The sequence below is a fragment of the Mya arenaria genome, chromosome 4 (genome assembly GCF_026914265.1).
Source record: "Mya arenaria isolate MELC-2E11 chromosome 4, ASM2691426v1".
Lineage (NCBI taxonomy): Eukaryota > Metazoa > Mollusca > Bivalvia > Myida > Myidae > Mya > Mya arenaria.
The window spans coordinates 33,615,310-33,641,105 of record NC_069125.1 but is presented as its reverse complement, the minus strand read 5'-3'; the positions used below and the strand labels follow the sequence as shown (position 1 = coordinate 33,641,105).

Here is a 25,796-nt window from a genome sequence, read left to right as displayed (position 1 = left end):
CAATTTTTCATTTCGTGCGCTGCGTCAATTTGTCAATATTAATAATAATAATTGCAAGTAAATGTGTGACAGTGCATAATGAAGCATAGAAAATATATTTGATTACCAAAAGTAATCGCCAATAAACAAATATTATTTTGATTGGCACAATTGTCTGCGTACAATTACCTTATATTCGGATTGGCACTTTTCGTAATATTGTATTTACAGCAGATTAAGTTATGTTGTTGCGTAAATTGTAGGTTTTGGTATATTTAAGTATTAATTTGGTTTATATTGTCACATTGAAAGACGAATGAGAATATTTGTAAAGAAAATTTTACACAATATTTTCACAAATATGTGAAAGTTTAAATACTGTACTCTGTTTAACATTAAGCTTAAAATGCTTTGATTAATATAGCATGAAGATATTGACATAATTCAGACAAAAATCGACATACAACTCTGTCAAAGTTTGGTGTGATTAATTATAACTTCTATTAAGCCTTAAGTATTTAATTTGAAATGCGCTTGTTGATGTGTATTTATATATACAGAAAACAAAAGAAATAGGGAATTAATATATAAAAGGGGTAAATCGCCATACTATAAACTTTAAAAGGCATTCCACTCCAATGTTAATGAATCAATAAAAAAATTCATATCTACAGAAGTTTATGTTTAACACGAACAAGCTCTTTTATTAAAAAAATCATATGGCTATAAAAAGTTAAATATTAGGAAAATATACATGCAAATGTTTCACTTCAGATGTTGAACATATGTGACACAATTTTATTTATTTTTTAAATTTGCCTTGTCCACTTTTACACGCTGGTAGACACATGCAGTACGTGTGCAGTGAAGGGCAATAGCAAATTTAATACCACAGGGCTTTGCAAAATGTAGTTATAAAATTTATGTCACTTTTACTTAATAAGCATGTTTAGCAAGGCCCATAACTCTGGTTTGAATGATTGTTGAGTAAGGCCCTTTTTTGACTGGAACAAAAAACATACAAGCATAATAGCATCCATGTGTTTAACAAGGCCCATAACTCTATTTGGCTTAAATGATTGCTGAGTTTTACCCCTTTTCAACTGGATCAAAAAAGACAATTATTGGCATCCATGTGTGTACCAAGGCCCACAACTCTGGCTTTAATGGTTGTTGAACTATGACCCTTTTTGACTGGAACAAAAAAAGACAAGCATTGGCACCCATGGGTGTACGTGTTCTTGTTGAGGTCTTAATATGCATTTTTTGAATTGTTTAAGTTTGTTAAATTAGTTGTTTTTATCGTTTTCATGTTCAATTGGCTATGCACAACGAGACATCCCACCCAGATTTTGATAAATGCATATTGATTAAAGTGTACCATGTTTTGGTTCAAATAACATTTAAAGTGGGCCATGTTAAGTTTCCGTGATTAATTGAGTAGCTTTATATGATTAATACACTGTATAGGATTTCAGTTATTAACAAGTTAGTTGGTCACACTTTTAGAGATTTTAAGTCAAATATGGCATTATGCCTGCTAAACAGTTTGATTGGAGGTCACTGAAAAAACTATTAATACCGTAGTTGTCCTAATATACCTTGAGCTTGTCATTATCAAGTCCCTTGAGCACCTTTGCTGAGTCTATAGTCTATAAAAAATTGTCAGAAAACATTGGTGGTGTGCAACCTTGGACTAGTACACTAGGGTATTTGTTTTTAGTCAATAAAGTTGCTGACCAAAAGAACAGTGAATTGAGCCCAACTTTTTATGTTTTGAATCAAGATAAGCAGTATTTAGTAAAAGGAATATGACTTGAGTAAAATCTTATGGGATTGGTGAGTGTAGCAACTTTAATGGCTCCCGGGACCAAAAACAAAGCATTTGTTTTAGCTGATTCACTTAAACTGGTCTCTTTTGATTATTATTGTGTTTGTTGTTAGTATTGATACTCCAGTTTGCTCTCCATTCGAAGTCAGCAGCTGCTGAGTACTCACAAGAGTTCTATAATAAGGCCAGTTTTGCTTCTGCGGCAGGGAACTTCAGCCACTTTGACTCCCATCACCAAATAAGTTTCAGCCCTTCAAATGACATGTCAATTACACCCTGAAGAAACATATATGCCTGTTTTTGAGAATTAATGATAATATTATATTTTTCATTGTACAAATACAAAGGAAAGATACAATGGATTTTGAAGCTATTTGATGTTCTGTGAAGAAGAATTTACTTCAATAATCCTAAAAATCGAGTTCAATATTGTATTTGCATTCAGCTATCGGACTTTATGTGTCGCACCTATTATTTGCTTTGTAAAAAATAAAAACTTAAAGTATGTTTAGTTACCCAAAAATGTCAATTAAAAAAGTTGGGTTAAAGAATCTATTGGATATATTATTTGAACAATGAAATTATTGGTTTCGCTACAAATGCTTAATATATTGTCTGTACAAATGTAAAAACTTTAAAAAAAGTGAATGCATTTTTTATGAGCAGTGATGAAATATTAATTTAGCACGTTAAAAACACAATTAGAAGTTTGACAGCCGTCTGGCATCAGTGCTGGTATAATCTCGTAGATGCGCAACCTAGAACAACTGCACCTGCTGCTCTCGGAAAAGAAAACTAGTTTCACTAGCGGATTTAGATGGGGGGGGGGGGCATGGGTTACATCGGCCAAGTTAATATTTATGTCAATATAGGAGAAAAAATAATAAAATATGTCCATAATGCATAATTTCCGTTTACAAATTGTTTAAATTTTCTTGATTGAGTAATCCCAAATTCCAAGGCAAACAGTTTATGCCATCTACTTTCGGTTCTTAGGGAGTGGTGCATGTCAAAATGTTGTGCCCCTATTTTAGTTACGCCCCCTCTAACGTCAATTCCTGGATCTGCTCCTGAAATTTTCTATTCAGTGGGCATCCCTTCTGGTCAGGGTTTCTTTGTTAACCAGGTTCCATATTGGGGAATATTTACAACAATCTTAACATTATCAAAATACTCATCACTTTGAGACTGTCATTTAAGGTCATGGTCATACTGGAAGACAAAATCAATGTCCTATGCTATGTTAGATAACAGCACATCTAATGAAGTTGATATGTATGGCTATCATGAGGAGTAGCCTTTTAACTTGTCTGTTTCTGTCTTGAAAAATCGAAGTATTTTGACAGCCTATAAGGAATGGTTCATGGCTGCGACATTGTTGCACACTTGTTGACATAACTCAAAACTATTCAAGATATTTTCATGAAACTTAGTACACATGTTATTAGTGACATTTCACACATGTGTAGTAAGTCCTATAACTCTGGCTTAAATAAGTTAGTGTTATGCCCCTTTTTACAAAGCTGGGTCCTCAGGGAATTGTATTCCCCTCATAGGATTTCAAGAACTATTTTACTCCAAAATAAGGGGCCTTATTACGGGCCCCTACCTCCAAGTCTTAGAGAATACCCTGCATGCCAGTTATTATATTAATTAGGCGTAAAAAAAAAAATTGTGTGTTTCCGGTTACCCGGCCGTGTCTGTTCCGCGCCCGCCGACCGTAATTTTTTTATCCTACCCAAATATTCCTCAATGTCGTCAGACGCTTTAAACGTGTATTTTATTCATCCCGGAAAAATCGATAGAGCGTCTGAGCGCACTGAGTAGGAGTAAGCAGGCGACAGATACAGTGTTCGAAATTCGCGGTAGCCCGATAGCCCGAGGCTACCATATTTCAGCTGGGGCTTCCGATTTTCCACAGAAACTAGCCCGACCGGGCTACCGTTTTTTTCCTAATGTGATTTAAAAAAAAAAACACATACCAATTAAACGCGTAACACATCATATTTTTAATGCGCAAAACCTTATTATTTAAGAACGCATTCTTCAGGGCGACTGGAACGACTAAGTCGCCTTGACAACGGCGAAGTCTGATTCGCCGAAATTTACGATGATCAAAAAGCTTATTGCTCTGCGATTCAGGGCTCAAGCCATGTGCTGAATGTTTGCTTATTTAATCAATGAATATAATAAACACATGTCAAAATTAATTAACGCCTGAAGTGACAAGTTATTATCGATCAGTTTCTAACCAGTAAGTGTGTCTATTTATAGCCGCAGCCAAACTCTATGACGTCAAGAACTCCGCCCATTATGTAAATTAACGGATAACATCGGCAGTTTCGACAACTTTGATGACAATGCAAATCAACAATGCTAAAATAGCAATATCAACATTGATATTTTATTTATTTCGTTTAAATATATTTTATTTATTTGCTGAAATAAAAAGAAAGATATTTAAGTTTTTAATGCGAACACAAAATAACCATTCTATAAACATCGTCTTAAATGCATAGAAAACAGGTGCCCGTTTACTTCTGACAAATTTAATCAAAGTGAAAGGAAAACTGTCGGATAAAGTACTCGTTGTCAGTGTACAGTACAGTAAGGTTCTATTTTATACCTTTGAATTGCTTTGCCATTTATTTTAAAGAACAATTATAGAAATATTGGCAATATAAACATCGATATATTTTTGTTGTTTCTTCCGAAACTTCAAAGTGAAACTGAAAGTTGAAAAGAGAAAAATGTCATTGCACAATTGCTGGTGGATATCGGATTTGACAAGGATGCATTGGATAACGGAACTTACAGTACATGCATAATTTTTTCCATTTAATAAATGATATGTTCAGAAACTAATAAATGATATGTTCAGAAAATATTTTTCTCTTTTTATCACCTTTTTGAAAACTTTATTAGTTACTGAACTTTGGATGACAACACTAATATATGTATGACTATAATTTATTATTGACGCATTGTTCAGATTGGGGAACATTTATTGAAACTGTATGAATGTGCTTGATTAGATGATCAAAATCGTTGTGGAATCGTATTTAAACTTCCAAAAATTATTATGAACAAGTGATATTTTATAATATTTAAGTTTTGGCTAGTGAAATTGGTTTTGGGCTAGTAAAATTTCCTATCTGGTAGCCCGAATGGGCTAGTGGAATCAAATCCGAAATTCGTACACTGCAGATAATGGCGTCTGCTATTCTGTCACTCAACATAAAGAAATGTCCCCATTACGAGGGCATTCGATGCTTAAGAAGTGTAAACCAAAGCCACCAAATAGGGCAGATTTGGCGAGGTTATAAGCGGAGTTAACTGTTTTGCAGAAAGCTGCATTGTTTTTTAAATGTATGAAAGCAACACATACCCTTTTTGTTTGAATTAATAACATATACTTGTGTTGGAATTGTGAAGTGTGAAATACTGTGCACAGCCTTATCAAGTAACTGGAGTTAGGGCTATATATCTTTGACAAAGCTGCATGAAAGCTAAATGTATATTTTACTGACTCTACATTTAATCCTTTAATAATAATATTTAACATTAAAAACACAATACAAAACATTCATAATTGGCATTTTATTTTTTCCCATAAAATTCCAATTAATTATTATGAATGTTTTGTATTTAATAATATGGGAAATGGAGCATTTGCTCCTCAGGAGCAAATGCTCAGTTTTCGATAATATTTGCAAGAGTGATCAAAATTAGAATACAATGCATTTTTTTTTTAAATGTAGCATACATGGAGTCAAGGGTTAATGGATAAAATAAGCCTTTCTGATTTCACAGTGTTGGTTTATTGATAGTAATAAAGAAACAAAGAAATAAAAATACAAGTTGTTTGTTTTTAATATTGATCTTTTAGCAAGAAAAATGACAGGATAATAGTACTAATTTGGTGTTTCCACAGACGTCCTAACTGAAACTGACAAACATAAACATGTGCAGCATCTTGTTTCCTTTGGTTTGCTGTAATTGGTTGTATGGGTCTTCATTTAAATATTGTACATGTATGGTCCTGAAAGTGCACCAATTAAATTATTATAATGTTATAAAATATTCAAAACATCGAAAAATGGCATCTTTGATGGCATCATATAGTAGTTGTCAAAGATACCAAATGTGTGACGGTATAAAAAAAAAAAAAAAAAAAAAGCCTGCCTACCGTCCCTATTTTTTTTGATCATGTAACCTGAAACACACATATTTTTTTTTTTTGGCCTTATGTCTAAAACTGAAATATTTCATGACCATGAATGCCGTACATTTAATATTCATTTGTACATTTAATATTCATTTATATTTCATAAAAAAATGCTCCCATTTGAAGTGAGTTTAAATAATAATTATACATTGAAGTCTGAAAATATGCCATTCCTTTGAAGTTTCTCTAGTCCCTGGGCAGTGTTTAAATAGTTGATATCTTTATTTCACTCTTGAGAAATAAGGAATTCGATGGAACCGTAATATGTAGCATCTTTTATCATTGTTTTATGGGTGAGGTAAATAGCTAGATATAAGTAAAGTAAACATAGAGTTTAATCATTGTAAAGTTTATAACTATTTCCCCTAGCAGTTACATGTTAAAATTTACTTTTCAAATATTGACGTCAGGGAAAGCAAAAATCTGCATATTTATTGATACAAATTGACAGAATTTGGATGGGGTCCATGTTTTAGTGGCTAATATAATTAAGCCTATCGAAGCATTCTATATACCAAATAAATATCGACATGCTTTATTCCCATATATTAGATTGAAATGCCTTAATAATTTTGCTGCGGAGTGCATTTTTTGTTTTGTTACCTTTTCTGTATTGAGCAAGATAAATTTAAGGTTATATTCCCATATTTATACTCCCCCACAAAGTTTGAAAGGGTATATTGGAGTCACAGATGGAATTTAAAAAAAAACTTCATAAAATGGTGAGGCACAACCAGAACTGTGCAATGAATAAGAACCATAACTCTATTTAGCATATTGTTGAGTTTAATATTGTCATTTGTAACATTTTTCTTGTCCATCTTGTTTATATCTTCATTACCAGAAAAAAGCCAACGTCCGTATTGCATGAACCCCATCATCAGTCATTGTGTAGGTTCATTGTTTTTCATTTCTGCACTTTGATTGGACTTGTATGTTGTTAATTACGTAAACCGATGGTAAAAATGATGTTTCAGATATCTACAAAAAAAATATTTTCACTTACTTGAAACAATGAAATGACTTTTCTTCATTTCACCTTAACTTAAATCCAAAAGTAATAAAAATAAATGAAATAAAGAAGAAAGAAGAAAATGATTTTTTATAAAAAAGTTTATTTTAATTTGCCCGTGTCTGTCCCGTTTTACTGTCACAAAATTTGAGTAAATTGTCGCACTTAAGTCCAAAAGAAAAAAAACCCTGGAGTGATGAAACTTTACTGGAATGTTAAGCAGCCTGTCAAGTAGTTCACTTAGGTTTCTGAGTGTGAATGCACCAAGTAAGGGCAGATTTATGGCCCTTGTCTTTATGAAAGTTAAACCTAAAGAGCATGCATGCAAACTTGTGTCACACGAACCTCCTAAAACAATAAAAGCCAGTCACATGAAACTGTTCCGGAATATTAAATAGCCAATGAAGTTGTGCAGCTGAGATATAGCATGTGGCTGCCTTCAATAAGAATAGAGTTATGTCCCTTGACTTCATGAAGGTATAGCCTAAAGAGCATGCACTCTTGTGCCACCCGAACCTCCAATACTATAAGAGCCAGAGTCATGAAACTGAATATGAATATAAGTTAGCCAAGAAGATATGATAAGCATTTGGCTGCGTCCAATAAAAGTGGAGTTAAAGCCCTGGGCCTTCTTAAAATTTACATATGGAGCATGGAAACTTGTGTCAACCCTATCTCACTAAGTATATGATACATATATTGTCATGAAACTTGAAGTTGTGCATTTGGTTATTGTTTGTGGCTGTGCCAAGCAGATTTATGGTCCTTGTCATATTGAAATTAGGCACACAAGGCATGGCACTTAGTGATACACTTACCTTAAAAATATTTAAGTTAGAGTCATAAACCTTCACAAAGATGTTATATATAGTCTGCATTATGATGTTTAATTAATTCTGCATGTGATGTTGTCCATCTGGGGTCAAGGTCACTGTTACTGAAATAAAAAGCAAATTAATTATGTTATTATATTGTTGTTACTTAGGTATATTTTGAGGTGGAATGTTTGGTTTTGCCTTTTTATGTCCCAACTCCTTTCTTTGTACAACTGGTAACTATTTTATTGCACATTTATCGTCTTTATTTATGGGGGCATCTGTGTTCTATGGACACATTTCTTGTTTATAATTTGGTTCAAATCAGAGACTCTGCTGTTTTTGCTGTCCAGTTTTTCAGTGGACCAGGATATTGGTTATATTTGCAGAGGTCAGATTTAGAGATTGTAAATATTAACTGTTTGTTTACCATTTATATGTATCCCCTGTGATAACAGATTTATACTTTGATGTTTTCTCCTGGCCAAAAGGCGTCAGAAGGCTTGAACTTGGTATACAAATACAGACTGTTTGTTTTTGCAACTAAATGTTGCTCTAAATATATAAACAAAGTATGCAATTATGTCACAAAGTTATGTACAAAGGCAACAAATATAGGTTGATGCCAAATTATTTTGATTATTAATTAATACTTAGGCTTTATAAAAAACTATTTGAAAGCCAGGTGGCCACAAAATCCACAGTTGAAAAAGCGCCAAAATATCGCTAATATCTAAATCAATAATATTTTTGTTTTGATCATTTAAGTCAAATGAGTTAGTCATGATAATGCATTAAAATAAAAAAATACAATTTTTTGGCATCAATCTATATTGTACGGCTCTAACTGCTGGTTAATTCAGTCAACTAGATTTGCAGGTTTTCTGGCTTTTACATGATGGTCTGAGGTTTAATGTGCTTCCTGTCCAAGAACAGCTAGGACATCTCTTGAGATAAAAAATACGTACACAGAATGATTGCACAGGCCTGTGTGCTGTAACAGCACCTTAGAAGTGGAGCAACACCAGTATTTTTAAAGGAAACATTTGACGATTTGGCACTTATGATGTTCAATATTTCAAACGTAAAAATATTGTTGAGTTTACTTGTAATTTCAAATATTAAGCAAACAAAAACAACTTACAGTAGGCTTTGAACTTGAGAGATAAAGCCTTTTAATGTATTTGTCATGTTTGTTATAGAATTATTAAAATCTTATTAGCTTAAATGTTTGAAATTCAGAAAAAATGTCAAGGTGATATATGCTGGGCTTGGTGTCATTGTTGTCAGTTTCGTTTTGCAAAAACGTGGCGATGACTCAAAAACTGTTCAAGATATTTAAATGGAATTTGGTACACAATTTGTCACCTGCAGACAGAAAAGCTGCTTTTATTTTAAATATTTTTATTTATGCATTTATTTAGGTGACAACTTGTTTCCAAGGACAATTATCACAATGCACACCAAGGCCCATAACTCTGGATTTGATATTTGTGTGAACTTGAGTTATTTCCTTGTCTGATCTACTGAGAAAACAAAACAAAAAGAAAATTGGCAATTTTGCTTTATATTTGCAGATAAGTGAAAGCTTAGAAAAGATGGAAATGGTTTTCATTATATCTATATTTTTAGAAAATAGTTCATTGAGCTTATGTTTCTTGTTAGCTTATACCCGACTTTAAATACAGATTCTTGTATCTCTTGTCTGGTTGATATTAAAGTATCATCCCCTTATGAATGAAAGTCAGAATGAATGACTATTTGAATACATTATTCCATATCATTCAAGTTTTAAATAAAACACTAAATATACTGAAATAACATTAAATATTCTGCTTCATAAATGAGAAGAATTTCTAAAAGGTTACGTTATGTCTTGAATGTTTTAAAAAGCATGAATGAAACCATTATTATGCAGTTTACTAAAAATATGTATCAAATTTGTACTTCATTTATAAAACTTTGCAAGATCATTATCAGTGATTTAATTGTTGATCCTTTGTAGCCTATCTGTAACCCGTATTCCTACAAAATGCAGAATTAGGAATGTAGATAGATAATCCAGTGTCTCGTATCTATAGATCAATAATCAATAGTTCAACGGGAGAAAATTTGAATTGTCGGAATGAACTGAAAAGTAGCTTATTTGCAAAGTACTTAGATGAGATAGCTTTGGATTGGATTTGCCTAAATAAAGCAATAGTATGGCATTTGAGGACGAGGGCACAACTTAATTCAATAATGGTGTAACGCAATTTCCACTATCTTGCGAATATCTTATACCGTATAAGCTCAAGTAATTCAATATGAATTTGTAGTAAAGATATTTAAATTTTTGATATGATGGAGGCATGGCAGACATAGTGATCATAATGTTGTCCAAACAGGTCATACATCACACTTTCATTAATTTTTCTTGCTCTCTCGATACCTGACTTCCAATACATAACAAACTTGGTAACAATGTTTATTGGCATAAAATCTGGACTTATTTGAGTTTGATCTACACCTAGATCTTATTATTAAATCTAGAGTTACGGCCCTTTTATATCTAAAAATTTGACCTAATTAACTTGATCCACTCTCAAACCGGAGCATGTCTTATCCAATGTTTTCCAAACTTTGCTATAATGTGCATAAATTCTTCACTGAGTTTGATCAATGGAGTTATGGCCCTTGATTTGTCAAAGTTTGATGAAATTCACCTTGTTTGCTTTTTATCTTTAGTATTTCTTGTCCAATCATTACCAAACTTACATGTAGTGTATATCAAATTTTGAATAGTCTTCCTCGCACTGCCTTGCACTGCTGGATGAGTTCATTAGCAGCTGCTGTGCTGTTTTAAACATCAACCATGACTTTTGTCTGGTTCATAGTCACTTACTTATACCTATTGTGTTCCCACCAATTGTGTTGACAGTGTTTAAGCTTATATAAGTCACACGGCAGGGAGACACCAAGACTGGTATCCTGTTTAGAAAAGCCAAAAAAACTTAAAAGTAACCCGTTGTGGAGCTTGAACCCACGACCTCTTAGGTGAGAAGCAGATATCTACAGCACTAGACCATTCTTGCCCTTTCAAACTCCTTCATCACCCATTTGCGCTTAATTGTCATGGTTGTGAAATCACCCACAGGGTTTTTCATTGTCAGCAAGGGAAAAAGCAACTTGCGTTGAGATTTTGTTGATGAATTGAATATTGTCTGTACTAGTGATCATTTTTTGTGGGTTTAAAAATTAAAACCTTGTACTTTTTACAAAAGGGCTTAGCACTCCTATTTATAAGAGTGTAAGAGAATAGTTTTAATTCACTTTTTTAGGTCGCTCAAATATTACAAGGATTCACAAAGAGAGACAAGATTTGTTTGAATTGTAGAATGACGCAGATTCTGTGTGGTCATATTTTAGGTGTGTCATTAATTACCCATGAATAATTTTTAATTTTGATTATATATACTTTTAAATAACCCCAATGTTGCTTAAAAGGGGTTTGTTATCAAATGCTTTACAACTTAATAAGTGCCACGGCTGGTAAGCTAAGAGCTCTGCCAGTCTTTTTAATACAGTTTGTTTTTTAAGTATTGACCACTTTGTCTGGATATTATTTGAAATTATTAGTAGTATTGACAGGCATCAGTACTTGCATCTGAGAGCGGATCCTGGATTTGATCTTAGAGAGTGCTCAGTTTTTGAGACTGTGCCCCCTCCCCTCGAGACAGAAAACTAGATCCAGTACTGTTCATCCCACTTTAGCATCATGGTGTATTTGTTTTCTAGGTTCCATTTTGGTGAATTCTAAAAAAAATAAATGACATTAACCAAAGATTTATCACCTTGAGACTGGCATTTAAGTTTGATTTATCTAACACTTTGTCTGGAGCGCTCTGACAAATCGCAATGAGGCAAAAGCAACAGAAGTTGTCGTAGTCAATTTGAAAAAGTTTGTTTGAATCATGATAGTACTTCTAATACCATCAATATTTTGATTGCCTTTTGTGCTGTATGAAGTAAATGGTCAAAATTTTATATTGGATCCTTCCTTTGAAGTTCACAAATATTTGTAAACAGAAATAAAATAGTAAACAAAATGTTTCACACTTCTTTTAAGGTTTGTGAAAAGTCAACTGAACCAAAATTGTTAATTCCGCATTCAAGTTGCTGTGAATTATTTTGCATAATACGAGATTAACGTATTTATTGATCTTCAGTAGAATTAACAATGTCAATATTGAATGTATTGTTATTAATTGTTAATATGTTTTGACCAGTTCAATAAACTTTGCTTTGTCAATTGCTGTAAAGCTTTATTAAACAGAATTTGATCAGGGAAACATCTGTTTTCCTGTAAGTAAATGCGTGTACTTATACTTATTACTCATATGATAATGATTTTTTTAACAAAATAAAAACAATAAAAGAAGATGGGGTTTTAGCCATAAGAGATATATTTTAAACTTAATTTAATTTACAACGACTTGAAACGAGTTATTAAAACATAATATTAATCGCTTTTGTTGGCACAATATTTCATGAGAGTGTGGTCTTGCGTGGTTGGTGGGTGGGGAGGGGGACCTAAGTACCCGGAGAAAACCCACTTGTCCAGCTTGGTGACTGCAAACCAAACAACTCACAAGTGCCCAGGCTTGAAATTTAACCCTAATCGCTTAGGTGAGAAGCGAGTGCCCACCCTGTCCTTTTTTGGTGGCACCCCTTTGCCCCTGACCAGTAGAGGCATCCTTCTGTCTTCGTAGGATTAAATGCCAAGATTGTCAATTTGTTTATTAAAATATATAATATGATTGTACATATTTGATAGATGAAACCTAATATAACTTCAATTTAACACGATTTCAATAATTTCCTATCAAAACGTTATTCAGCCCAATTAATTGTCCTTTTCTCCTGAAGTACCCAGATATCTCTCTTCACCCTGTCCTGGCTTAAACCATAGGAATTAAACACATTCATTTCCATCTGAAATTGAAACAAGTATTTACAGATGATTTTAGATATTGATAGTGTTTTTCTACAACTAATTTTACAATTCTGTTATTTCCTAAGAAAAATGTAACAAAGGGAAGCAAATACTGAATAGCTTGTAGGCAACTATAGTGCAGTTGCTTCCCTTGAATATATATTTTCAAAAAAAAAAAATCGTGTCAATATCTGCAACCAATATTTACTTTATGAGAAGGCATTGATCTAAGTTTTAATTTGACTTTTTATTAATCGTAAATTATTCGGCCTTATAATCATAATGTTCTGACAATCGATTGAATGTATAAATGTTGGTTTGTTTGCCGATTATTATAAAACTTTTAAATGGAACAAATTTTTGATTGAAGCCTATTTCTTTGAATTTTACGACATGACATACAGAGAGCTTGTTATTTTGTATTATCTATGTTGAGGACATGAAATTGAAAACTTGTCTATTGGAATGAAGACCAAGTCAAGCACTTTTAAAGAGCTGATAACAAGAAATATTAAAACTTGAAAATTTTAATCGTGCATTTTGGAGTCAATACGCTGATATGGAAATTATGGAGTGTATTTTATTGATATAACACTTTTGGTTAAGTTTTTTTTGTCGCAAAACTATTTACTTTTTGAATCATGCTGTCAAAGACAACACAGAGTTCTGCTCTTTAATTGGAATTATGTTCACAGTTCAACTTATTTAAAAAAAAAAAATGTAAACAAAATGTGGAAATCATTCGGCTTTCTTCGACAGAAAAAGGACATTTTAAAAACAAGGTACTTTTAAGTGAAACGTTGGATGTAGTTAAAGATAATGAAGAGTTTGCTGAGTGTTCATAGGAAAAGAAATTAAGATTAACAAGCAGAAGTTGTATTAATACAGAACATGATTCGAAATAATGAAATTTTATGAGAATTCCAAATAATATTATAGCAAAAGATGATGCAGCATTCGAATAATGATACCCTATGAGGTTTGACGTCAAGAATTGGATATTAAAAGTATAGTATGAAGGAGATGATGACTAACTGTGATGTGTTATAAGCAGGAGAGGCAACTGGCAAAAAGTCATAATAAAAATATCATATTCCAGCAGCTGTTTATGTAGAATCAATACCGATATGATTTATTCCAAGTTTTTTTTCTATCCAATTGTACATGTATCGTCATACTTATCCTTTAGTTTTGAACGACATTGAATTATATGTTCTATCTATATAGTTTTCTTGTAAGGTGAAAGTGCAGTATTTGTTAAAATGTCATATAATAAAACTTTTATTAAAATGTGATGTATGTATTGGAATTTAAGAAAAATCCATTAGTGGTATAAACTTTTGAATGATCAGCCACTGATTGACCTCATTGTGGTATAAACATTGAGACTCCTGATTTGATGGAAACCGAAAATGTTTCAATAAAAAGTAAATATCCCATAAAAATTATGTAGACATTTGAAGGAATATTAGGAAAATATTTGTAATACAGACGAGGCACTTGTTAGTGATTTGTGTTGAAGTGTTCGAGCTTTGATTGGATCTATTTGAACATTGACATGCCTGTTTGTCTAAAATAATGAGAATACTGGAATTGTGTTAGTTCAGGTTTTTCGTTGTGAAAAGAGTCAACAATAACGTAATGATAATCTTTCGACCATTGGCTTGACTTTCATGAACTAGTATTGAATTTCGTTGTGTTACAATAGAAAAAATATTGAAAGTGAAATTATCATAGACTCGTAAAGAATTTCGCATGGACTTGACTTGTAGCCTTGCATGTCATAAATTTTGACGACAGAAATTTGTTGTAATTATTTTTGAGAAATTAACAAGGCTATTAAGTTTATTAAGGAAATGCAACAAGGCACGATTGTTGGAGAAAATTGTGATATGTCATTTTTCATAATGATTTGTGAATGAAAACATTCATGTGTATGGATTATAATTCACAAGAGAAATGGATTTAAGCAATGCAAGATTTGGGGTGAGTAATACAAATTATCCGATATTATGATCAACTGTTATAAATTAATTATGTTAAATATACAAATATTGTGCTTGTGTCTGTAAATATTGATGTATATTTTTCTAAACAAGCAGATTTCTTATAAAGGTCAAGGTCAAGGCTCCTTACATTTTAGCTATTTTATAATTTTATTGTTAGTCAAAGAGTTCATTTTTTCTATGTATTGGATGTTTCGGATAAAAAGTTAACATTAGGGCTTAGAATAAGGTGTTTTAGTGGTATGGCTGTCCTGTGACCTCACACTAAAGTAAATCTTGGTTCAATCTCCGCCATGTGCTCTTGGATGCCTCTTACGATTGAGTAAGGGTGAGAGTGGTCTAGTGGTATAGGTGTCTGCCTATCACAGTGGAAAATTTGGGTTCAATCCCCACTATTGGCTATTGAATGTATATTACAATTGGCTCTTTCCAGGATGCCTCTTACAATTGAGTAAGGGTGAGAGTGGTCTAGTGGTATAGGTGTCCGCCTATCACCCTGGACAATCTGGGTTTGATTAATAATACCTGGTTATTTTTCCTGGATGCCTCTTACAATTAAGTAAGTGTGCGAGTGGTCTAGTGGTATAGATGTTTGCCTCCCACCCAAGAATATCTGGGTTTAATACCCACTATGGGCTCTTTTTAACCTTGATGCCTCCTACAATAAGTAAGTGTGATAGTGGTCTAATGGTATTGGTTTCGGCCTCTTATCCAAGACAATGCCAGGTCAATCACCACCAGGGGCTCCTGGATGCCTTGCAATTGAGTTATGGTGAGAGTCGTCTAGTGGTTTAGGTGTCTGCCTCTCACAGAAATTGTGGATTGATTCCCACCAGGGACGTTTTCTTGACAAAGGACACCTGTCCATTTTCCTACCCATGCAGGATATAGACTGGAGTGCGATTCATATCAGCTTTTTAATTGCTGCCTTTAAGCTCAAATAAATTAGTATGTACAATGGTCAAATTAATAATGGGGTCTTCACAGGTTTAACACGCGAAATAAACTGGCGGAAGAGATTCCAGAAACTCATCATAATTAAGCAAAGAAAACATAGAAATTCATGAATTTAATATCCTCATAAAACTGACATCATTACGCTCACAGTTGTCATTGAGCAGTCTGCATTAAACTTGTCATACTTCGGTTGTATTCTGTGCTTTTAAAGGATTTCAAGCTCTTTTTTAAATGTAGGTGAAGGTTCAGTGTTCTAGAAATTGTAGTTTTGCATGGGCATTAATCGACTTAAAATAAGCACTTTCATTTTTTGTTTGTCAGCACTGCAAGAACTTTTAATGTATTATTGATGAGCTAACAAATCATCCTGGAAACTTCTAAGCCCCTCATTCTATTGTAATACTGTAAAATTGCTTTGTAGATATGAATGTATGTTGATAAAGAGAATCTTGCTGTTTTCATTGATTTTGGCTACTGGAAACGTTCCCCTGTGTGAGTCACCATCGTGAATTACCATTTACAGCAGCTGCTGCAGATATATGTATCTATATGTCATGAAATTCATGTTTGATTCTATCAAGAAGTCGAAGCTAAATGGTATGGTAGTCTGTGTCTTCTTTGTTTGAATTTGGGCCATTTTCAGCCTCAGGCATTCAGCAAAATGGGGTTATTACAATCATCCCATACTGCAGTCAAAGGTAAATAAATTCTCCCCAGTTCTCATTTCAAAAATATGTTAGGGTAAACAGTCATGTTAATCATGTAAAAGTTAGATGACCTGAAGTAAATTCTTAATTATTAAGAATGGGAGGAGTGAGCATTGCAAATATCTCAGTTGTCTTTGACCTGGACTTCATCATGTTTCAATTTAAAAATAATTAATAATTCTTAGCCATAATTTTTATCCAGAATATTTTGTTCACATGATATTTAAGATCAATGTGAATATAGGTCATCTCGGGTCAAAAGCTAGGTCAATAGGTCAGATACTTGGACAAAATTTTAAGTTTACTTTCTTTTATGCATTCTACAGTGTTTATCCAATCTCTACAAGCATCTCAGAATATTTTTCAGCATGATGTTTAGGACAAGTGTGAATATGGGTCTTCTTGGGTCAAAGTCTAGGTCGGACCAGTGTGAATATGGGTCATCTTGGGCTAAAATCTAGGTCAGAACAGTGTGAATATGGGTTATCTCAGGACAAAAACTAGGTCAGACCAGTGTGTATAAGAGTCATCTCGGGTCAAAATCTAGCTCAGACCAGTGTGAATATGGGTCACGTAAGGTCAAAATCTAGCTCTGACCCGTGTGAATATGGGTCATCATTGGTCAAAATAAGCTCAGACCAGTGTGAATATGGGTCATCTTGGGGAAAAATCTAGCTCCGACCGTGTGAAAATAGGTCAGCAGCATATATTTTCTCTTTAAACATTTATACATCCTGCTCTAAAATCAAATTTGCCTAAAAGAAAAACTCAGCTTTATATAGGGCTGTCTCTATTAACCCCTTTATCATTATTTGACATGCCTTTTTTATGTGTATATCCTTAAGTCATGTATACCACCTTTCAATATGTAAAGCATAATATAAGTTAAGTAGCCAATCTATAATCATAGTGCATTTATGATCAAGAGTCATTATTTATGGCAGATTGCTCTCTGAGCAATACTTAAAATTGATCTCAAACATTACTGACTTTATACATCAAATATCAAAGACACTCAGTGGAAATGTTGACTATTTCCATATCTGGGAAACTCCTTGTCAAACTCTGGTTAGAATTAAGAATAGTTGCTGTTGTTTCCTTTTAAAAAGTGCTTGCAAACACATTCTAGTGCATACAAGCGCATGTAAACACTATGTAGGACTTGCAAACACATTCTTGTGCATACAAGCGCATGTAAACACTATGTAGGACTTGCAAACACATTCTTGTGCATACAAGCGCATGTAAACACTATGTAGGACTTGCAAACACATTCTTGTGCATACAAGCGCATGTAAACACTATGTAGGACTTGCAAACACATTCTTGTGCATACAAACACGTTCTTGTGCATACAAGCGCATGTAAACACTATGTAGGACATGCAAACACATTCTTGTGCATACAAACACGTTCTTGTGCATACAAGCGCATGTAAACACTATGTAGGACATGCAAACACATTTGAGCCCATACAAAAACATTGTAGTCGGACCAGTGCATTCAAAGACATTTTAGCGCATGTAAACACATTTTAATGCATGCAAACATCTTGTACTGCATACAAACACATTTGAGCTCATTAAAATACATTGTAGTGTATACAAACACATTTGAGCTTATGGAAATACATTGTAGTGTATACAAACACATTTGAGCTTATGGAAATACATTGTAGTGTATACAAACACATTTGAGCTCATTAAAATACATTGGAGTGTATACAAACACATTTGAGCTCATTAAAATACATTGTGGTGTATACAAACACATTTGAGCTCATGGAAATACATTGTAGTGTATACAAACACATTTGAGCTCATTAAAATACATTGGAGTGTAAACAAACACATTTGAGCTTATGGAAATACATTGTAGTGTATACAAACACATTTGAGCTTATGGAAATACATTGTAGTGTATACAAACTCATTTGAGCTTATGGAAATACATTGTAGTGTATACAAACACATTTGAGCTTATGGAAATACATTGTAGTGTATACAAACTCATTTGAGCTTATGGAAATACATTGTAGTGTATACAAACTCATTTGAGCTTATGGAAATACATTGTAGTGTATACAAACTCATTTTAGCGCATGGAAAGACATTGTAGTGCAGACAGACACATTTTAGCGCATGGAAATATATTGTACTGCATACAAACACATTTTAACTCATGGTATTCACTCTAGTTCATGCAAACACATTTTAGCTGATGGAAATACATTGTAGTGCATATAAAAAACATTTTAGCTGATGGAAATACATTGTAGTACATACAAACACATTTTATCGCATGGAAATATATTGTACTGCATTCAAACTCATTTTAGCTCATGGAAATACACTGTAGTTCATGCAAACACATTAGTTCATGCAAACACATTTTAGCGCATGAAAATATATTGTACTGCATACGAACATATTTAAGCGCATGGAAATATACTGTACTAGTCATGCAAACACATTTTAGCTCATGGAAACACGTTTTACCAATTTTGCTCATTGCAGAATAAAAACAGTATTTCTATGCCTTCACCTACTATTATTATGGTAAGACATTCTTGAAATATGGCCAGAGTTCATTGTCAGTAGGTCTGTTAAATGGTGTGTGTAAGATATTGATTCAAATTTGGTCAAAGGTATGTCAGTGTATTGATTTTGAATACAAGATCCCCTTTGAAGTGATGATAAGCACTTTAATCTGGGGACCTATTTTAATTCAGATTGGCAGTTGACACCAAAATGGTGAAACTTGCAAAATGAATATACATAAGTTTAGTACAATGCCATTTGGCCTGGCAAATACCCCTACTACTTATTGGTAATCAGTGGAGTGAAATGGCGTTTGGCTTTGCAAATGCAGCATGCACTTCTGGTACCATTTTGTAATGTGATGATGTCATGATTTGGTCTGGGAAAATGCAACAGTTAGATTGTGTTATGTAATGGCCTGTGGCCTGGCAAATGCATCTGCTACTTTAGTTTAATGTAATGTCATTTGTCCTGGCAAATGTACAAGCTTAAGTGTAGTGGCATTTGGCAGGCCAAATGCACCTGCTTTTTTCAGTCTTATACATCTGCATTTGACTTTGAAAACAAATCCGCTGCTTTAATTAATGTAATGTGTTTTATATAATTCACCCAAACACAATTTAATTTTTATATTAATCAGCTGCCATTGTGTAATAAAATTACATTATTGGCCTGTCAAATGAACATTATAAGTACATAGGTGTAATGTAATGAAACATAAACACCAGCTATATAAGTGTTTTCACTGGCAATTGGCACACACTTATAATGGCATTTGGCCTGACAATGCAGCTTATACTCTAATGTAATGGTATTTAATGATCTGGAAAAAGCACCAGCTGCTTAAGTGTAACTTTATGGCGTCTGGCCTTGCAAATGCATCTAATTATTGAATATAATGTACTGGCATTTGGCCTGGTGAATGCACCAGCTACTTATATGTTATGTAAAGGTATTTGACCTGACAAATGCACAAGCAACTTTAGTGTAATGACTGTAATGTAATGACATTTGGCCTAACACATGCACCAGCTACATTTGTTAAATGTAATGGCACTTAATTTAGCCAGTGCAATAGGTATTTAAGATTAACTAAAACCAGCCATGTTTTATGCAACCTCAGCATTTTTTATTGGTCAATCATTGCTTACTCCTAATCTGGATTGAGTCAATGTCTGTACTATTCTTTGGGTCTTAGGTGGTCACTAAACACCCAGATCTCGTTGACTTTAGCATTTGTAAACAATTTCAGTACAATCTTAGTCAAAAAGATTGAATTTTATGTAAGAAAGTACAATAACCTAGTTATTTATTGATTCGGTTCCTATTTTGCAGTTTGATTTCATTTGAATAATAATTGTAACAGAAGAAGTTTTTACGATCCTATAATGAAATGCAAACATTATTATATTAATTGTGATAAGGACGGGGTATAAAAATAATCCTTGTATTATAATATTGATCTTAAGGTTTTTCTTATAATATAAACGTGGATTAAATTATTGTTAAAGGAAATAGTGATGAAAAAACAATACTTAGAGTTAACAAATGTTAGAGGGGGTATTATTGAAGTTCATCGTAGTTTGAGATTTAATTGTTTTATGGTTCATGGTGATTTAACCTAATATATCATCAGGGAATAACATTGGAAATAGTGTGAATATTAACAATGAACAGCTATAATAGGATATTAAAAGATTGTGATTTTTATCGAACTCTTCAAGGCACTGAAATTAATAATTCAAAACTGTTTATTCATGTTTGAGGTAACATGTTAAACACTGTTTATTTTAGTCATAAGAAAATTGGTTTTTAAATTTTCTATTTGTGTTTTCTTTTTTTTTTATCTAAAAAGGAATATGTTTTTATTTTTTATGGTATTGGATATAAAAATATGATAAAAATAGGTTTTCAATATCAGATTATTTTTTTTAAATGGTAAATACTTTATTCAACAGTGATTGACATGTTTCGTTTTGTCAATATTGAATTAGTATGAATGTGAATAAATATTTCTATTCTTTTCTCCAAAATAATTTTCTTATTAGAAGGTACTGAAATAACAACAGATATTTAAAAAGTAGGCCAGGAAGAAAAAAACTTTTATTAAGAAATGGGATGGCTTAAGAATTTATAAGCTGCTATTTTTCGTGTAGTTCTGAAACTTCCTTCACTCTTTTCGGACATTACCAAGAAGAACTGAAAACAATGGATTTTCTTCTTGGAAGACCTTTAAGTCGACGATCTCGATATGATGGTCCCGATAATTACCCTGCGGACCTATTGGAACGACCCACTACTCGATTGGATTACCTTCCAGAACATCAGATGATGATGAACTCGCCTCGTGGCAGTTTAAAGGAACAGCATTACTCTGGATCCCCTCGCTCAAGTTATAAGGACCAGTATTATGCTGGATTGCCAAGATCTCGCAGCGCTGAAAACCAACGTTTTACAAGTTCACCTGCAATGACGTACAAAGACCATAGTTTTAATGAATCTCCGAGAACAAACTTTAAAAATAATTATGTGTCTGGTTCCCAGCAGAATATAAGTTACGAACACAGTAATAATATTCAGAGGAATTCACCACATTACAGGGAAACAAAACATTCAAGAGTAAGTCTAATAAATTTTGAAGAATTCTATTGATGTTATTTTGGATAATGTTTGATAAAAAGAAATTTAAAATTCAAATATTATGTAGGCATTTCAGATTATAATTCAAATTTGATGTTGGTAAATTGAGACCCAGATTTGATGTCTGTAAACTGAGACCTACCTCTAATTGTAGGGTAAATAAATGAGAAGTCAGTTTATTTAATATTTCATCCTTAATGCTCATCCTTATCAGGGCCCCCGTTTCATTAAGATATATAAGTTGTAAACCTTACAGTGCTTAAGAGTACTCAAATTCAACCATTATTGAGTTACAGGCAAAATCTATGCAATAAATGACCTTACAATATTTTTATTAAAACACAGCTTATACCATAAACAGAGTCAACTGTTTTCATATTAAGGTACCAGATGCACAAGAAAGCTTGTCATTTTATCGAGCCGTTGACAATATTAAGTTAATTATCATGCCCGGTTTACCTCGTATAATTTGATATCATTTCAAAGAGCATTTACTTGCTGTTTACTAAAATGTAAAATAAATGACGGAAGATACATTATAGATAAAGTTATTTCAATTTGCGTTTTTGCTCTATATTTTAACTTGAATCACACATAGTGACCTAATTTTTTTTCGTGGCCAAAAGGTTTTGTTTGTAATATCATATTAATTATATTTATATGACATAAAATAACATTTTAATGATTAAGAATGGGCGGAGTGAGTGTAGCGAACAAGACCTTGTTAACCATTAATATATTACTTCATGTCATCTAGCTGTCTGAAAATACTACCTCATTGGCTAACACATTGTCAACGCAAAATCTGATGCAGGGAATGTTGATCAGATGAGTGGCAGTAGGCGAACCTTTAAACACCCTCAAAAGTAGACATTTTTAAGAATTAAACCTATAGTGCTTAATGATTGCCTTACTGCAATTTCATTGGCTTAAAATGTAGGTTGCATTCTAATTTTTGTAAATTCTTTACATATTTTGTCACTTATAATGCATATATTATATCCATTACAAATTATATTTAAATAATATGGGGTCAGCTAAGGCATCCAAAATTCACTTTTTCACTATCAAATACCTTGTTATAGGTCAGTACTATATCCTTATAATGGCATTTCAGTACCGAATACCTTGTTATAGGTCAGTACTATATCCTTATGGCATTTCAGTATCAAATACCTTGTTATAGGTCAGTACTATATCCTTATTATGGCATTTCAGTACCGAATACCTTGTTATAAGTCAGTACTATATCCTTATGGCATTTCAGTACCGAATAACTTGTTATAGGTCAGTACTATATCCTTATTATGGCATTTCAGTACCGAATACCTTGTTATAGGTCAGTACTATATCCTTATAATGGCATTTCAGTACCGAATACCTTGTTATAGGTCAGTACTTATAATATCCTTATAATGACATTTCAGTACCGAATACCTTGTTATAGGTCAGTACTATATCCTTATAATGGCATTTCAGTACTGAATACCTTGTTATAGGTCAGTACTTATAATATCCTTATAATGGCATTTCAGTACCGAATACCTTGTTATAGGTCAGTACTTATAATATCCTTATAATGACATTTCAGTACCGAATACCTTGTTATAGGTCAGTACTATATCCTTATGGCATTTCAGTACCGAATACTTTGTTATAGGTCAGTACTATATCCTTATAATGGCATTTCAGTACCGAATACCTTGTTATAGGTCAGTACTTATAATATCCTTATAATGGCATTTCAGTACCGAATACCTTGTTATAGGTCAGTACTATATCCTTATGGCATTTCAGTACCAAATACCTTGTTATAGGTCAGTACTATATCCTTATAATGGCATTTCAGTACCAAATACCTTGTTATAGGTCAGTACTATATCCTTATAATGGCATTTCAGTACCGAATACCTTGTTATAGGTCAGTACTATATCCTTATGGCATTTCAGTACCAAATACCTTGTTATCGGTCAGTACTATATCCTTATAATGGCATTTCAGTACCGAATACCTTGTTATAGGTCAGTACTATATCCTTATGGCATTTCAGTACCGAATAACTTGTTATAGGTCAGTACTATATCAGTACTTATAATATCCTTATAATGGCATTTCAGTACCGAATACCTTGTTATAGCTCAGTATTATATCCTTATGGCATTTCAGTACCAAATACCTTGTTATAGGTCAGTACTATATCCTTATAATGGCATTTCAGTACCGAATACCTTGTTATAGGTCAGTACTATATCCTTATGACATTTCAGTACCGAATACCTTGTTATAGGTCATATATCCTTATAATGGCATTTCAGTATCTAAAACCTTGTAATAGGTCAGTACTTTCCTTATCATATTGTGACAGAAGATCTATAAGAAAAGAAATCAATATTTTGTCAGGTATAATTTTAGCTTGTAAATGAGTAAACTTGTAGAGATTTTTACTGTAAATAGGCAAGTATAGTGAATTGAATTCACTTACTGGGGTCAATGCATACATAGATAAGATCATTGTGCTATTCAATTTAAGACAATACAATATGTTATCAAGCTTTGTAAACATTAGTAAAAGTGTTTACAAGGGATTATTCAAACACTTGTTCTAAGCTACTTTGAAGTTTGATAAATCTAGCAAAATATTTAATATCGTGTGTTAAATACTGTCTCATAAAGATAGCTCAATTAGTCTAAACATTTTGGTTTGTGTCCATCTTAATCATAATGACCTGAAGTTTGACAAAATCTGCTATTGTTGGAGGAAACGTTGCTTTTAAATATGCCTGGCTCTTTAAAGGACGGACTTACATTCTCTACGGTATGGCTGTGCTTTCTTGTTCTGTTTTTTTTTTACCTTTATTGGTCTTTGTGCCAAGAGACAATCATGTATAATTACTTAACAGAAATTCCAAAAAAGTTGAATTAGCATTGATGGCCGATTCCGGAACAAAGGGTCTCAGGTTTGACCCCCACTTTGATCCAGCTTTGTTGACAATCAGAACTGGTTATCAGCAGGGAATGGTGGAATATACTGCGTGTATAACTTATATGGCTGATATGTCTTCTGGAGTTGTCAACTGTTTTTGGGTGTAAATTATATCGTTCTCAAACTATTTGAGTGTTTTAACAAATTACACTAATTCGGAAGTGACTTCTTTTATTTAGCATAAAGACTATAGAATATATAGGAAACTAATTCAGCGGTCTCTCGATATAACCTTATATTGCTTTATTTGAAGCTGCTTTATCTATTGTAATTCACTCTGCTGACGTCACAGCATATGTACCGTTGCGGTATGTGAAAATGACATCATAAAACAAAATAGTGCTTTTTAAAATGACATGACATTTATTATGAAAACATGTGCCTTCTAAGTCTTTTTACCAGTAGTGTATAATAAAAGGGTTACTGGTACTGCATTTTGATCCGGAATGTCGTATTTGACTCTTTTGGATTTTTGTAGATTTTTATTTCAAATCTGCAAAAAATCCACTCAATTTGAAAACAACCTCCCTGATCAAAACTGAGTACTAATAACCCTATTGTATTACACATGTGATATATATCATTGCTCTATTTCTATTGGAAAAATATATATCACTTAACATGTTGGTAAACAATTTAATTGGAAAAATAATTGCTTAATTGGCAATATTCCAGCAAGTAAAATGTTTATTTCTCATTTTGTTTTTAAGATAAACTCTTATTTTAATAAAGTAGTTCATTTTCAATCTAAATCTTGCCAAATCACCTATTAACATTTCTAGAACTTGTTGAATAAAAATTGCGTAATAAATGATGACTTGTGACCATTCCTATATATATACACCAATATTACTAATGCTCACTATACTTTAACTCTGCCTTATAAAATTGGCAGGTGTTTCATTTGACGCATAAGTACCATTAGTAATGACCTTTGATTTATGACTTTTCACATCTCACGAAAGTGTATTTTTCATTATAACACCATAACGCTGAGTGGACATCCAGGCCTTGGGCAATAGCCATCATAGATATCACTAACAAAGTTTGTGGACAAACAATTCTTATCTGGTCATCTGCTTGTAAGTTTGTAAGTGAACAAATGACCAAAAAATGACCAGT

General features: G+C 32.9%; 1 protein-coding gene across 8 annotated transcripts in view; it reads left to right on the top strand.

Annotated features, from left to right (window-relative positions):
• LOC128231384 (peripheral-type benzodiazepine receptor-associated protein 1-like) overlaps nucleotides 1–25,796 on the top strand; it is a 148,088-nt gene that overhangs the window by 3,891 nt on the left and 118,401 nt on the right. Inside the window, exon 1 of one of the 8 annotated variants that reach the window (XM_052944150.1) lies at nucleotides 21,265–21,669. The exons of the other annotated variants lie outside the window; for them this stretch is intronic. Coding sequence (XP_052800110.1) covers nucleotides 21,379–21,669 — 291 coding nt within the window. The 5' untranslated portion in view covers nucleotides 21,265–21,378. Of the gene's footprint in view, nucleotides 1–21,264; nucleotides 21,670–25,796 lie in introns of those variants that run through there. 8 annotated transcript variants of the gene reach the window in all.